This window comes from Saccopteryx bilineata, chromosome 1 (assembly GCF_036850765.1).
Source record: "Saccopteryx bilineata isolate mSacBil1 chromosome 1, mSacBil1_pri_phased_curated, whole genome shotgun sequence".
Classification (NCBI taxonomy): Eukaryota; Metazoa; Chordata; class Mammalia; order Chiroptera; family Emballonuridae; genus Saccopteryx; species Saccopteryx bilineata.
In genome coordinates, this window is record NC_089490.1 from 402,445,970 (window position 1) to 402,460,216 (window position 14,247).

The 14,247-nt window shown below is 59.0% G+C and overlaps 1 protein-coding gene across 1 annotated transcript in view; it reads left to right on the forward strand.

Moving 5' to 3' along the window:
* Nucleotides 1–14,247, forward strand: part of LRP5 (LDL receptor related protein 5) — a 114,409-nt gene that overhangs the window by 54,639 nt on the left and 45,523 nt on the right. The window contains exon 6 of the mRNA XM_066252255.1: nt 12,862–13,258. Coding sequence (XP_066108352.1) covers nt 12,862–13,258 — 397 coding nt within the window. The remainder of the gene's footprint in view (nt 1–12,861; nt 13,259–14,247) is intronic.

Sequence of the window (14,247 nt, forward strand, 5' to 3'; positions counted from 1 at the left end):
CAGCGTTCCAGGTTGACGCTTTATCCACTGCACCACCACAGGTCAAGCCCAAGCTGTGCTTGAATTTGAACTTGAACTTGGAGCCAGGCCAGCAGTCTGGTTTGATGCCAGGAGAGCGAATCTTCCCTGTGTGTCTGGAAGCAGATGTAGATATAGAAGCCAGGTGGTACCGAGAAGCACTGGGGGGAGGTGTGGGGAGGTGGGGGCACCCTCCGGCCACAGCTGGTGGGTGACGGGCAGAGGGGTGAGGTGTGTGTCCCAGGTGTGCTGAGCATGTGATTTCCCATGGGATGAAGGCTGGCATTGGGCTGGGTGGGATTTGGGTTCGAGGGCAGGGGACTGGCTGTGTTGGAATTCCTCAGACCCTTCATGTCACATCCAGGTTCCCCAGCCCCGCCCAGTTCTCTACCACAGGAAGCGGGTGTGGGAGGTGGAGGGCTGAATCTGCAGGTGACAGGTGCCCAAGGCGGGCTGACAAGCTGTGGGTCCAGGACCACGGGCACAGCGGAGACATCTCAGGATTTGAAGCCAGGGCCTTGCGGGGGGCGGGGGGAGGAGAGGCAGGACTTTCAGATTCCTGGGGCTTTCACTCCAGGCTGCTGCTTCATGGAGTTGAAAAAGGAATTTTTGTCACATGTGAGAATCCTATTTTTTCCTGACTTTGAGTAAATGAAAGCCAGCCCTCTAACAGAGGATCCATGCCTTTCCCCAAGGAAAGGGCTGGGATAGTGAGGATGCTTGATCCCCAGTATTGGGGGGTGGGATATGAAGTTCCCAGGGTGTGCCAGCAGCCCCCTAGAAGGGCAGGACGGAATGGGGGGGGGTGCCCTCTCGCTGCCAAGCACCGGCGGAGCGGGGCTGGAGAGCGGAGTAACTCCCCCTCACCACGATTGGGTGGTCAGAGGAGGAGCTCCGTGTCACCTGTCCTCGGGATGCCCGTGTGGGGTCCGTGCAGACAGGGCACGGGGCTCAGGGGTGCCTTGTCCCAGGTCCTCCAGCCTCTCCTGCCACGGCCCTGGGGCGGGTCCCGCGGGCTGAGACGAGAGGAGCCGCTGCAGGCAGCCCCGCTCTGCCAGGGGCTCTGGGAGACCTGCGGGGGCCCCGGGGACTCTCGTCCCGTGACGCTGGCCTGCGAGGGGCCCTCCCGCTCGGCCTCCCCGCCCCCCTGCAGCAGCCGCCCTGCTCAGACCCACCGAGGCGCCCAGCTGGCTTTGGTTTCCCCGTGTTTTTCCAATTATGTGGAATGGGCTAAAAACGGCAGCCGCGGGGCCTTATTTGGGAGTTAGCACCAGCGTCCGAGGGAGCCTGCCCTCCCCTCGCTCCAGCCCTGGCAGCCGCCCCGCTCTTGCTGGGACCACGTGCCCCCTGTTTTGACTCTTGTCCTCATGCATTCCTCCTTGCTGGGGGCTTCTGGGCAGTGCACCCCCCCACCCCCTGCCCCGAGCCTGAGTGACCTGGGCAGGTGGCTGGTGGGAGTATCCATCCAGGCTGTGTGGCTTACTGCCCAGGGTGGCCTGGCTGTGCTGGGGCCGTTCTCTGTCCCCCGCCCCTGCCCCCCCCCCCCCCGGGCAGGCGCGAAGCTTTGACTTCGTGATTTACGGGTCGCCTGCCCCACCTCACCGAGGAGTCGTTTTAACAGATGTTCGCTGGGACAGGAAACAAAAAGACGGGCGTGAGGATGTGGCCAGCCCAGGCGGCGGGGGCGGGGGTGGGGTGGGGTGGGGGGAACAGAGGCGTCCCTGTCGGCTGACGGGCAGACTGACAACTGGCTGACGACGTCTCAAAGCCCCTCACATCCGTCCGTCTGTCCGGGCGGATTAGCCGGGGCTCGGGGCTGAGGAATAAGGGGCGCATTTGTTCCCAGTCTGGCTGTCTTGTCACTTATCAGGGAAGTAGGTCAAAGGGAAAAGAAAGGAGGCCCTTGTGGTCTGCGTCGCCGCCGCCCGGGCTGTGATTGGCATGGACGCCGCAGACAGAAGGCAGCTGCTGTCCTCGGCCGTGGACTGTGAATTTTTAAGAGCAAGGAAAGCAGATCGCATGGTCCTGGGAAGTGGTGTGACAGGCCCGAGAACTCGACTTGTGTTTTTTTGGAAATCGAGGTATAGCTTCCAGGCAATAAAGAGCACGGAGTCTAGGTGTGTGTGTGGATTACCTTCGGCAGTCGTCTAAATCTGTGTTACGACCGCCCATGTTCAGATAAGGAACCTTTCTACCACCCAGAAAATCCCCCCGCCCGCCCCCTCTGCAGAGGCAGCCGCTGTCCTGACTTCCGTCACTGAGGATTAGTTTTACCTGTTCCGGAATGTCACGGAAATGGAACCGCATAGCATGTGCTCTTTTCTGTCTGAGCCTGGAGACTCACTTTGAAAGCCAACGGAGGAGGAGAGGAGAACATGCCGTATTCTTAGAAAGAGAAAGCTGACATCCTGGGGCCGTGGGCTGAGACCCAACAGCCCTCCCTCCCATTCCGGCCAGCTCTCCGCAGCCACTCCTGACACGGGTCCTGTCCCCCCAGCCTGTCCAGTGTCCTCCTTGCTCCTGCAGCCTGAGCCCAGCTACAGCCTGGCCCCAGGTGTCTCCAGAGCTCAACCTCCCCTCTCGCTTGGGAGTCAAGTTCTTATTTTTATTTTTTTATTTTATTTATTCATTTTAGAGAGGAGAGAGAGGGAGAGGGAGAGAGAGACGGGGGGCGGGGGGAGCTGGAAGCATCAACTCCCATATGTGCCTTGACCAGGCAAGCCCAGGGTTTCGAACTGGCGACCTCAGCATTTCCAGGTCGACGCTTTATCCACTGCGCCACCACAGGTCAGGCGGGAGTCAAGTTCTAGGCTCGCAGGGTCTAAGTGTCGGTGGAAGGCTGAGCTGCCCAGGGGAAGTCCCCCCCGGCCCGGGCCTGCCGGGTTGTGTGTCCAGAGTGATCTGGACTGGATGATGGCTGCACCCGCCCTGTCTAGGATCCGCTGACTGTGCCTCTGCACTTCCAATCCCGTGTGCCCTGGGGGTGGTGACCAGAACCCGACCCAGCTGGACTGATGCCTTGGGCTGCTGGTTTGTCATCAGAGAGACACTCCTAGGAGGGTCTTTTCCGCCTTTTACCTCCTGTTCCGATTAAAATGGATTGTCTGCTCCTTCCAGCCCCCCTCTCCTCCAAGTGCCTGGCTCTTTGTTTTTGCCCATGCTGTGCCCGCTACCTGGAACACCCTTACCCCTGGCTCCGGACCTCCCTTCAAACACCCCAGCCCTTCGGGGAGGGAGGGAGGAAAGGAAGGAGGGAGGGAGGGGTCCGGGCATCCCCTGGGAGCACTTCAGACCCTGGAAAAGGGCTGGGAAAGCTGGTTGGTGGGTCAGTCGCCTCTGAGGAGGTGTGTTGGGGGCAGGAGCTGTTCTGGTGACTGTACCAGGCGAGGTCTCTCTTTGCTGCTCCCAGGGACCCAGGGACATGACTTGGTGGGGATCGGGGCGTCTGAGTCTGGCCTCAGCCCTGCACAGTGTGGCTGTGCCCCCCCTGCCCCCCTAGCCCCATCAAAACGTAGGATGGCTCGTTGACCTGGGGGGTCAAACACTGACGTGTCTCTGAAAACTCCTTGTGAACTGTGGAGGGCGTTGCTCGTCCATGGAACCGGGTGAACCACTGATGCTCACCCCCCCTCTGAGCATTTTCACACCCACGGAGTGGCTCAGCCCACCCCCTGATTGGGGCGCCTGCCACCCGGGGCGGGGTGGGCGATGATGGTCACGTTCTCAGGGGCTGCCGGGCCGGCACACTTCTGAGCCCTGGACTTGTTTGTGTGGCAGACAGAGGCTGTGTGTGTGTGGGGGGTGTGTGGCCTGTGACTGTGTACACAGGTGGTCAAGCTCCCCCAGGCCACAGGAGAAGGGGGTAGAGAGGGGATCTGAACCCAGGCTGCCTGGCCCAGGGTCTGCCCCGCCCCTGCCCCACACGGCCGGGGCCCTAAGTGCGGGGGCGGGGGGGGGGCATCTCCCAGACCTGCCAGACAGAGGGCGTCATCAGGAGAGTCACTGCCGTGTGCGGGACTCCTCCCGCGGGCCGGGGCTCCGGAAAGCACTCCCTGTGGGCTTCTGAGAGAGCGGAGCCGCAGGCCAAAGAAGGGGTGGGACACCCCTCACCTGCGTCACGGCTGTTTACAGCCCCCCACGCCCACCCTCCTGAGTTTCACGCTGCCCAACACACCCCCACGTGGCTGGTGCCTCTGTCTCCTGAGCCCGCCTCTGCCGGGGACGTGAGACCTCAGCACGCAACTCACTCCGGCTTAACGGAGAGCGTGGCCTCGACAGGTTCCCCGGGTTCGTGGTTAGTGGCATTGGGAGGGGTCGTGCCCTGGGGCTGTGGCCTCGGGCTCTGGGGCTCATTGGCTTTGTCAGGGGACCCTCCTAGCCTCACTCGGGGGGGCCTTATACCCACCTGAGTTCTACCTGTGAGGGAGCAGAGGCAGGTTGCTTGGTCCAGGTCACTCAGTGAGGAAATGGGGCGGGGCTGAAGTCGGGTGTGACCGTTGAGCGGTACTGCCAGGGCGGCGGGCAGCAGCTTTGATGGACGGGGGAAAGCAGGTGCTGGAGGACCGAGCCAGCGACTGACACCTGGGGACAGATGGGAGGGAGGGGCTGAGTGCAGGGAGGTCGCCAGGCGGCCACTGGCCTCACTGCTCTCTGGCGGCCCCAGACCCCTGGGCAGAGGGGCAACCCCTGTTTCAGAGGCCAGACTCCGGGCGAGGGCACCTGTCCAGTCGTGGCGGCTGCGGCCTTCCTGTGTGCTCACGGGGTGGGCCATGCGGGTGGACAGCTGCTTGGGCCTCGGGGTTTGCAGTGGAGCCAGCGCTCGGCCCGGCCACTTCCTCTGTGCCTTGTGACCCTGTGGTCACTCAGCGCGGTTTCCTGGGCCAGGATGCCGGGCTGCGGTCTCAGCTTTTGTCCAACCGCTTACCCCAGGGGGCCGTGAAGAAACTCAATCAATTGCTACAAAACAAAACTGAGCCGGCGGCCTCCCTGCTGCGGAGCTGTTTACGGCCTCTGAGTCTGCAGAGGGGCCGGCAGCCTGTGCTGGGCCCCGGCCGTCCCTGCTCGGCTGTCCCTGCTTGGCCGTCCCTGCTCGGCCGTCCCTGCTCGGCTCCAAGCCCAGGAGGGGGCCGGAGTCGGCTCTGCTTGGAGCTGAGAAGCTGAAGGCGACCCTGGAGCTGGAAGCAGGACCGGCGGTGGCGGGGGGGGAGGTCCGGGAGGTGGAGGGGGGCTGTTCCCCGCATCTGTCCCCCGCGTGAAAAGACGCCAGTAGAAGGTGTCATCCTAGGGTGGTACCAGCCTCGGGGTGGGCTCGTCCTCCCCCGGGCAGGTTCATGGGGGACCCGTGGTGATGCCCACTCTGCCAGGTCATGGTGATGGGCGGGGGGCTGGGAGATCCTTCCTCTTTCGTCTGTGCTGATGTGGTCAGTCCACACCCTGGGATGTACTGTGCTTTTGCTCATCGCAAAAAAAATCTCTCTTCCCCATGTTGAGGTGTGGAGGGGAGTAGCCAGGAGGAACTATCAGGGTTCCCCCACTCTGGGCTGCCTGCCACCAGGGTCTCCCCCTCCTCCTTGGCTGTGGGGGCTTCAGGTCCCCCCTCCCTCTCTGTTCCTTCTTTCTCCTGTTGCTCTTTTCTCCCACATGGCTCGGAACCTGGAGGCCACAACAGCTGTCCCTGAGGGGCAATTTAATGGGGGGCTGGGTCGTTCCTTCCCAGGCTGCCCAGTGAGAAAGCTGTGTCCCCCGAGTCCAGACCCTCCCCCCCCACTTCAACCTCCGGATCCTCTAAGGATGACCTGGTGCACCGTGTTTTAAAGGCTTGGCTTGCTTTCTTGTTATAAAGTAACATTTGTTTTCACCAGTAGAAAAGAACACATAAAAAAAAGGAATGGAGAAAACAATAAACCCGTAATTTCACCACCCCAGAGTTAGCTGCTGTTTCGGGGGCTGGTGTGTTTCCTGTCATTCTTTTTTTCCCGTGCGTTTGCCCAGATCGGGTTCTGCGGGACTTGTTCACGTGGCGCGTGTGACGTGTCTGACTTCCCGCATTTACCATTTCAAAGGCTTTCCTATGTCGGCCCGGCTCCAGAGCGTGGTGCTGTCTGGCGATGGCCCGAGCCTCACCCCAATGCCTGTCTTTATTTCATTGTTTTGTAGTCTGGGACATTGAGATTATTCACGGGTTTTTCTTATTATTATTTTTTAATTTTTCTGAAGTGAGTAGTCGGGAGGCAGAGAGACAGACTCCTGCATGCACCGGAATGGGATCCACCCGGCATGCCCACCAGGGGGCGATGCTCTGCCCATCTGGGGCGTTGCTCTTGCAACCAGAGCCATTCTAGGACCTGAGGCAGAGGCCACAGAGCCATCCTCAGCGCCCGGGCCAACTTTGCTCCCATGAAGCCTTGGCTGTGGGAGTGGAAGAGAGAGACAGAGAGGAAGGAGGGGGGAAGGGTGGAGAAGTAGATGGAAGCTTCTCTTATGTGCCCTGATCAAGAATCGAACCCGGGACTTCCACATGCTGGGCTGACGATCTGCCACTGAGCCAACCAGCCAGGGCCTCTTATTATTATTTTTTTTGAAGGTTTTATTTATTGATTTTACAGAGAGAGGAGAGAAATGGGCGGGAGAGCAAGAAGTATCAGCTCATCGTTGATTCACTTTAGTTGTTCGTTGCTTGCTTGTCACCTGTCGTATGTGCCTGGACTGGGCTCGTCCAGGGTTTCAAACCGGCGGCCTCAGCATTCCGGGTCGACGCTCTCTATCCACTACGCCACCACAGGCTTGGCTTAGATTGTTCTCAGGATCCTTTCTTTGGGTTGGTTTTTTTTTTTCTTTTTCTTTTTTTTTTTTTTTTTTTTTCATTTTTCTGAAGCTGGAAACGGGGAGAGACAGTCAGACAGACTCCCGCATGCGCCCGACTGGGATCCACCCGGCATGCCCACCAGGGGCGATGCTCTGCCCACCAGGGGGCGATGCTCTGCCCATCCTGGGCGTCGCCATGTTGCGACCAGAGCCACTCTAGCGCCTGAGGCAGAGGCCACAGAGCCATCCCCAGCGCCCGGGCCATCTTTGCTCCAATGGAGCCTTGGCTGCGGGAGGGGAAGAGAGAGACAGAGAGGAAAGCGCGGCGGAGGGGTGGAGAAGCAAATGGGTGCTTCTCCTGTGTGCCCTGGCCGGGAATCGAACCCGGGTCCTCCGCACGCTAGGCCGACGCTCTACCGCTAAGCCAACCGGCCAGGGCGGTTTTTTTTTTTTTTTTTTTTTCTGTTTTCATGAAGCGACGGTGACTCTCTGTGACCAGGAATAATCCACATGCATTTCTAGCTGCTGCTTGTTGGGCTGGGTTCTCAGAGGGGAAGTTGCTGGGTCAGAGGGTCCTCGAGCCACACTGCCGTCCAGGAAATGTGCCCCGGCGCTCCTCGACAGGCAGGCACGGTGACAGCGGACTGAGTCTTAGACCAGTCTTCCCCCCCCCCCTGCCCCTGAGGTGGGGGCCACGGCCTCTGCTTCTGTGGGCGTGTTCCTGAGAGGTTCCTCGTTCTTCACATGTATCTGCTGTGCTGTTTCTTTCGTTCGTTTGTGCTGATGGTCTTCGCCTCTTTATTCCTAGGGGTGGGTTGTTTTCTCAGGGACTCAGTATGCCTTTACATTTTAAAAACGAATAGACTCTAATTTTGAGAGCCGTTTTAGGTTTATGGAAAAATTGAGTGGGACGTACGGGCCATTCCTCCGGACCCACTCTTCCTCGTTACCATCTCCCGTTACGAGTTTCCTCCCCAGTGTTGTCCGAATCACACATACTTTTCATGGGGGGGGGGGGAGGGGGAAGGTTAGCAAACCGCCTGTGGGCCAGATCAGTGGCTCGCTGCCTGTGTTTGTGCAGGCCGGGGTGAGGAATGGTTCTGTGACGTGGGGAAGCGAGAGAGCGTTTGTACTCCCTGTCCGCAGGGGAAGCCTGTTCGCACACTTGTGCCCGGTCGCCCGTGCGTGGCCCCAAGGCGGAGATGGTGCCTGCTTTCCTGTGTGTGTGAGTGCAGGGAGGAAGGGGTGAGGTCAGGAGCCCCTCCACCCCCGCCCGAGGAGGAAGCCTCAGTGAAAGCTGGGTGGTGGTGACGGGGAGAGCCGAGGCCCCCAGAGCCAGGCTGTTGACCGCGCAGCCCTTTGTGCAGAGAATGTGTGCGGGCCGCTGCTGGAGACTGGACGGAAGACCTGGGACCGTCCAGAGATCGCCACTTGTGGACACTGGCATGGGCTTCCTGCCGGGCTTTTGTTTCCCCCGTGGTGTGTTTGTCCCATGCTGGGCTCCTGCTGTGTGCACCAGGCTTCCCTGAAGACAGGGATGGGCCCAGAACTGTCCCAGCGTCCGGCACGCAGCACGTCCTCAGGGAAGAGCTGTGGCCTGTGCAACAACTCAAGCTCTCGGGGGGCACCCAGCCTCTGGGCTCAGATCGGGGGGTGTGGGGAGGCCAGCGCCTTTGCCCGGCCGGCCGCTGGTGGCCCAGGCATGCTCCGGCCTCCACGCGCTTCCCGCCCTTGAACCTTCCACGAAACCTCTCCTGGCACGCTGCCCCCCGCCTGTCGTGGGTTGAATCGTGTCCCCCTGAAAGGTTGCAGTGTCAATCCCAGGAACCTGGTACACGTGACCTAACTTGGAAAATAGTTCTTTGCAGATGTACCCAAGCTAAAATCAAGTCATGCTGGATTACAGTGGGCCGAAATCCCATGACTGGTGTCCTTATAAGAGGAAAGTTTAGACAGAGACACACACAGAGGAGGCCGTGGGAAGATGAGGGCTGGAGATCGGACAAGCCCAGGGACACAGGGACCGCCAGGAGCTGGGAGAGGCAGGAGGGACCCTCCCCCAGAGCCTGTGGAGGGGCACAGCCTGCCGGCACCTTGACGTTTGACTTCTGACCTCCAGACGGCGAGGGAATCCGTTTCTGCTGACACGAGCCCCCAGTTGGTGGGATGTGGTCCTGCCGCCCTTCTCAGTGACTCACCGTGTTGGTGTGATCCCAGGCTTGGCACGGGGATGGTGCCGTGGTGGAGGGCAGCTCGGCCTGGGTGGGGGTTGGCAGGGAGGGAGGGGGATGACCTGGATGTGTCCGTGCTGTCAGTTCATCCTTCAGCTCTGCTTTTCTGTTTCGAGAAGGGCACCCCCTGCCAGGAAGGCCGTGACCCGGCCCGACCTGTGCCCGGTCGCCCGTGCGTGGCCCCAAGGCAGAGGTGGTGCCTGCTCCTGTGTGTGTGAGTGCAGGGAGGGAGGGGTGAGGTCAGGAGCCCCTCCACCCCCGCCCGAGGAGGAAGCTCTGGGGACCGCTGCCCAGCCAGCCAGGGGAAGGTTTCACTTTCTTTGGCAGCACCGGGAGGCAGGCTATTTGTTTAGACAACCTCAAGGAAAACCATTTGGCCAAACTGTTAGTTTCCAAACAGTTTACTTCCCTCGTGTTTAAACAAACTCCGACCCCGGCTCCGTGTCTGGTCCTGGGGAAGGGCCGGCCTCTCCTCCCATAGCTCAGCACAGCGTCCTGCGCCTTGGGCCAGGGCTGCTGCTTGGACCTTGCCACGAGCAGCCTCGGGGGTCACCTGTGGGCAACAGCCTTGGCGAGTGGTCTCAGGGCCCAGGCCGGTGGCTCTCTCTTTGCGGCCCTGGACAGAATGCCCTGCTACCTCCCTGCTGGGCACAGCCTTCTCCAGACCGCCAGGAAAACGGACTGAGCTGCGGCTCCCTTCCTGGGGTCCTGGTCTCGGCGTTTTTCTCATTTTTTCTCAGCAAACTCAAATGAGAACCTCACATTCTCTGCAGTGAAGGGGGTATGCAAAGCCCCATTTTGTAATCAGTTAACACTGGCAGATTAATCGGGCATTTAATCACTGCCTCAGCTACACGGAGGCTTCATTCGAAGGGACACTGATAATGGGGCTCCCTGATAGGGGGTATGCTCGTGGCTTTGTGTTGACACGGTTCCTGGAGGCCGGGGGCCGGGCACACGTGGCTCCCGGCAGCTCTGTGCCCGTTGGGCGCACTCTGCTGCAGTCTGCTGATGGTCACAGCCACACAATCCCAGAAGCTTTGGAACTGGAGGTTAGATGCCCCCAGTCGCAGCTGCCCCCACCCCGTACCCCGGCTTCCCTTCCTGGCACTGATGGTCTTGCTCACTGGAAGTCTGTGCCCTGTGACCCCAGGGGGACGAGTCCCGCATCTGTTTTCTCCACCCTGACCTCTGGCACCTGGTCTAGGGCCTGGCCGAAAGTAGCCGCCCACAAAGGTGGTGGTGAGGTGGCCGGTCTGGCAGGGCAGCGCACCAACCTGGGCTTCCGGTGTGTGCCATCTCCAGGGATTGATGTGTTTGTGGGACCTTATTTTCCCACTTGCTGCTGTGTGCCCTTGGGCGGGGAGCTTAACCTTTCTGTGCACCAGGTTCTTCCGCAGTAAAATGGGGGCAGAATCATACCTTCGGGGTTGGTGTGAGGATGGTGCTGTTTTGGGTGATGGTGTCTGGAAGCTCATGGGAACAGGGATGGGCAAGACAGGCTCAAAGTACGTTTGGGGACCATGTGTTGGTTTCCATGAGGGACCAGCGTTTTCTGTGCAGTTGTGGTGGAAGTGCCACTTGAGGTCAAGTGGGGTTTGACATACACTCTTATTATTTTTTTTATTTATTTTTTTAGGCACACTCTTAGGTAAGAGGTGCTTTTTTTTTTATTATTCATTTTAGAGAGGATAGGGAGAGACAGAGAGAGAGAGAGAGAGAGGAGAGACAGAGAGAGAGAAGGTGGGGAGGAGCTGGAAGCATCAACTCCCATATATGCCTTGACCAGGCAAGCCCAGGGTTTCGAACCGGCGACCTCAGCATTTCCAGGTTGACGCTTTATCCACTGTGCCACCACAGGTCAGGCGACATACACTCTTAGGTCGAGTATGGTGAGGCTGTCTGGGAGCCTGGCAGTCTCTTAGGCAAGTTTTGCAGGTGCCCTCTTGGATCGCGTTCCGCCTGGCTGTGCCCTGGGGGCTCCCCGTGTCGCCCATGGTGGCGGATGAAGCCAGAACCTTTCATGGAGTTTGGTTTATAGTCCCTTTAATGTCAGAGTGAGACAGGGACTTATACACTGTTAGGTCAGGCTGATTCTTCACTACAGATGAGGAAATCAAGGCCCAGAGAGGGTTAGGCACCTGCCCAAAGTCACACAGCAGAGGCAGTGCCAGGAGAGGTTTCTGCCCTGAATTCTCCCTGCTTGTTCTAGGATGTTGGCACTTGCTCTGAGTGTTGGCCTTGTGCTGGGGCTGTGATGAGTGAGGGGGCATGTTCCAGAATCCCCATGAGCCAGTTAGGGTGGTGCCCAGGCAGAGGAGCCAACGTTACATGAATGCGTGGTCAGCCTATCCACTGGGGAGGCGGGGCGGGGGTGGGGGGAGGAGGAATGTGACCTGGGCCCTGAAGGACAGGTCAGATGTCAACAGAACATTTTGGGAATGCAGCCCAGAAGAAGACAGTCTGTTGAAATTCAGAATTCCCCTCCTCTCCTTCCAACACACATCAAATGAGAACTTGCATGAATACCTCTTAACTAAAGCTGAATGTGGATCTCAGACGTGTCCAGTATAGTCGAGCACCTGGGGCACCTTCTGAGTCTCCCCTTGTCTCATTTTCCCCACGACCTGCCTCAGTTTCCCAGGTCCTGGGTTCATGAAGTCATTGCTGTCGCACGTGCGCCCTCTAGTGGAAGAATTGGCAAATGAACGCAAGGCCTGGGAGCAAGAGAGTCAGACCTTGCCTTTATTTGAAATGAACTCAGGGCACCAATTTCGAGGGCTTGGACCTGTGGCAAGAAGCTGGCTCCCCGGGGTGCAGGAGACCATCTGTGGCTTGACTGGGCAGCTGGCGGAGCCTGGGGGCCTGGGTATGAGGGGAGGTATCGTACCAGGCTGGTTCTGTCCTTGTCTGCACCAGGCATGTGGCCCCAAAGTGCCGGAAGTGGCTTCTGGGCCTGATCTTCTTGGTTCTGTGGGTCCGTGAGACCAGAAGGGGCCAGAATGACCAGGTGAATGATGACCCAGCTCTGAGTAGAGGGCCACATGCTGAGCCCAGCAGTCTCCAGAGGTGTCCAGGTCAGGGTTGGGGAGCACTCCTGGGTCCCCGAGTCCATATGAGGCTCCATGTGCCACTTCTGCTGGAAGTTCTGACACGTCCCGGTCGGGAGGATCCCGGACAGTCAGGTGTTAATACTGCTGGGTGACAAAGAGGAAACCTGGGTGCTGTCCCCACGGCACTCACCCCTGTCCCTGAGGCGGCCACCTAGGACGGCATTGGAGTGTGCAGTGATGTGTGGCTGTGGGATGTGAAACTGCCTCGTCGGGTAGACTTCAGGGGAGAAGGGGCATGTGAGCTGAGCCACCAAGGGTGAGCACATTGAGAAGGCGGGGCCCAGTGGGCACTTTGAGGGGTATGGCCAGCAAGTGGGGTCTGGAGCCCAGTGCCCAGGTAGGACTTATAGTTGGGACTGGTTTGTAGCCAAGATTGGAGCTTGCAGGGGGACCAAGTGTGAGGCAGCTCTTATGCTGTGCAGTGGTTGAAACCAGATGGCTGTGTGGCTTTCAACTGGTAGCTTAACCTCTCTGTGCCTCTGTTTTCTCACCTGTAACATGGTGATAGAAATAGTGCCTGCCTCATAGAGCTCCTATGAGGATGGACTCGTGACCGAGAGGACATTACCTGCTGTTGCAGGGAAGCCCCTGGGGACCTGCAGAGCCCTCCCCTGACACGTCCACCCCGGAAGCAACCTCTTTTCCTGCCGCCGGTCTCTTACCCCACTGCCCCGTGGTGTGTGATGTGTCCACAGGGGCCGAGGAGGTGCTGCTGCTGGCCCGGCGGACGGACCTGCGGAGGATCTCACTGGACACGCCGGACTTCACTGACATCGTCCTGCAGGTTGAGGACATCCGGCACGCCATCGCCATTGACTATGACCCGCTGGAGGGCTACGTCTACTGGACAGACGACGAGGTGCGGGCCATCCGCAGGGCGTACCTGGACGGGTCGGGGGCGCAGACGCTGGTCAACACTGAGATCAATGACCCCGACGGCATCGCGGTTGACTGGGTGGCCCGAAACCTCTACTGGACCGACACGGGCACCGACCGCATCGAGGTGACGCGCCTCAATGGCACCTCTCGCAAGATCCTGGTGTCCGAGGACCTGGATGAGCCCCGTGCCATCGCACTGCACCCAGTGATGGGGTAAGGCTGGCAGGGCGGGTGGGCCTCCCCGCCTGGCTGGGGCTGGCAGCCAGGCTAAACAGAAGTTCTGGAATTTTCTCCTGTGTCAGAATCCCCTGGAGAAGGGGTCCTTGAAACACACATGGCTGGGACTGCTCCCAGAGTTCTGGCTCAGGAGGTCTGGGTGAAACCTGAGAATTTGCATTTCTTTCTTCTTCTTCTTCTTCTTCTTCTTATTATTATTATTATTATTATTATTATTATTTGTGGGGAGGGGAGGCAGACAGACTCCCACATGTACCCCAACTAGGATACACCTGGCAAGCCTCCTATTGGTCAGTGTTCTGCCCATTTGGGGCGTTGCTCTGTTGCTTAGCAACCGAGCTCTTCTTAGTGCCTGTCGTGGAGGCCATGGAGCCATCCTCAGCGCCAGGGGAAGAGAGAGAGAGAGAGAGAGAGAGAGAAGAGGGGGAGGGGTAGAGAAGCAGCAGATGGGTGCTTCTCCTGTGTGCCTTGTCCAAGAATTAAACCTGGGATATCTACATGGTGGGCCGATGATCTGCCACTGAACCAGGGCCAGAACTTGTATTTCTAACACAATCTCAGGAATGCTTCTGCTGCTGGTCTGGGGACCAGACTTTGGGAAGCTCTGAGACAGACTGTTATGGATAGTATATGTATAGAAAGTCCTGGAGCCTGACCAGGCGGTGGCACAGTGGATAGAGTGTTGGACTGGGATGCGGAGGACCCAGGTTCGAGACCCAAAGGTCGCCAGCTTGAGCGCAGGCTCATCTGGTTTGAGCAAAAAGCTCACCAGCTTGGACCCAAGGTCGCTGGCTCAAGCAAGGGGTTACTCGGTCTGCTGAAGGCCCGCAGTCAAGGCACATATGAGAGAGCAATCAATGAACAACTAAGGTGTCGCAATGAAAAACTGATGATTGATGCTTCTCATTCTCTCTGTTCCTGTCTGTCTGTCCCTGTCTATCCCTCTCTCTGACTCTCTCTCTGTC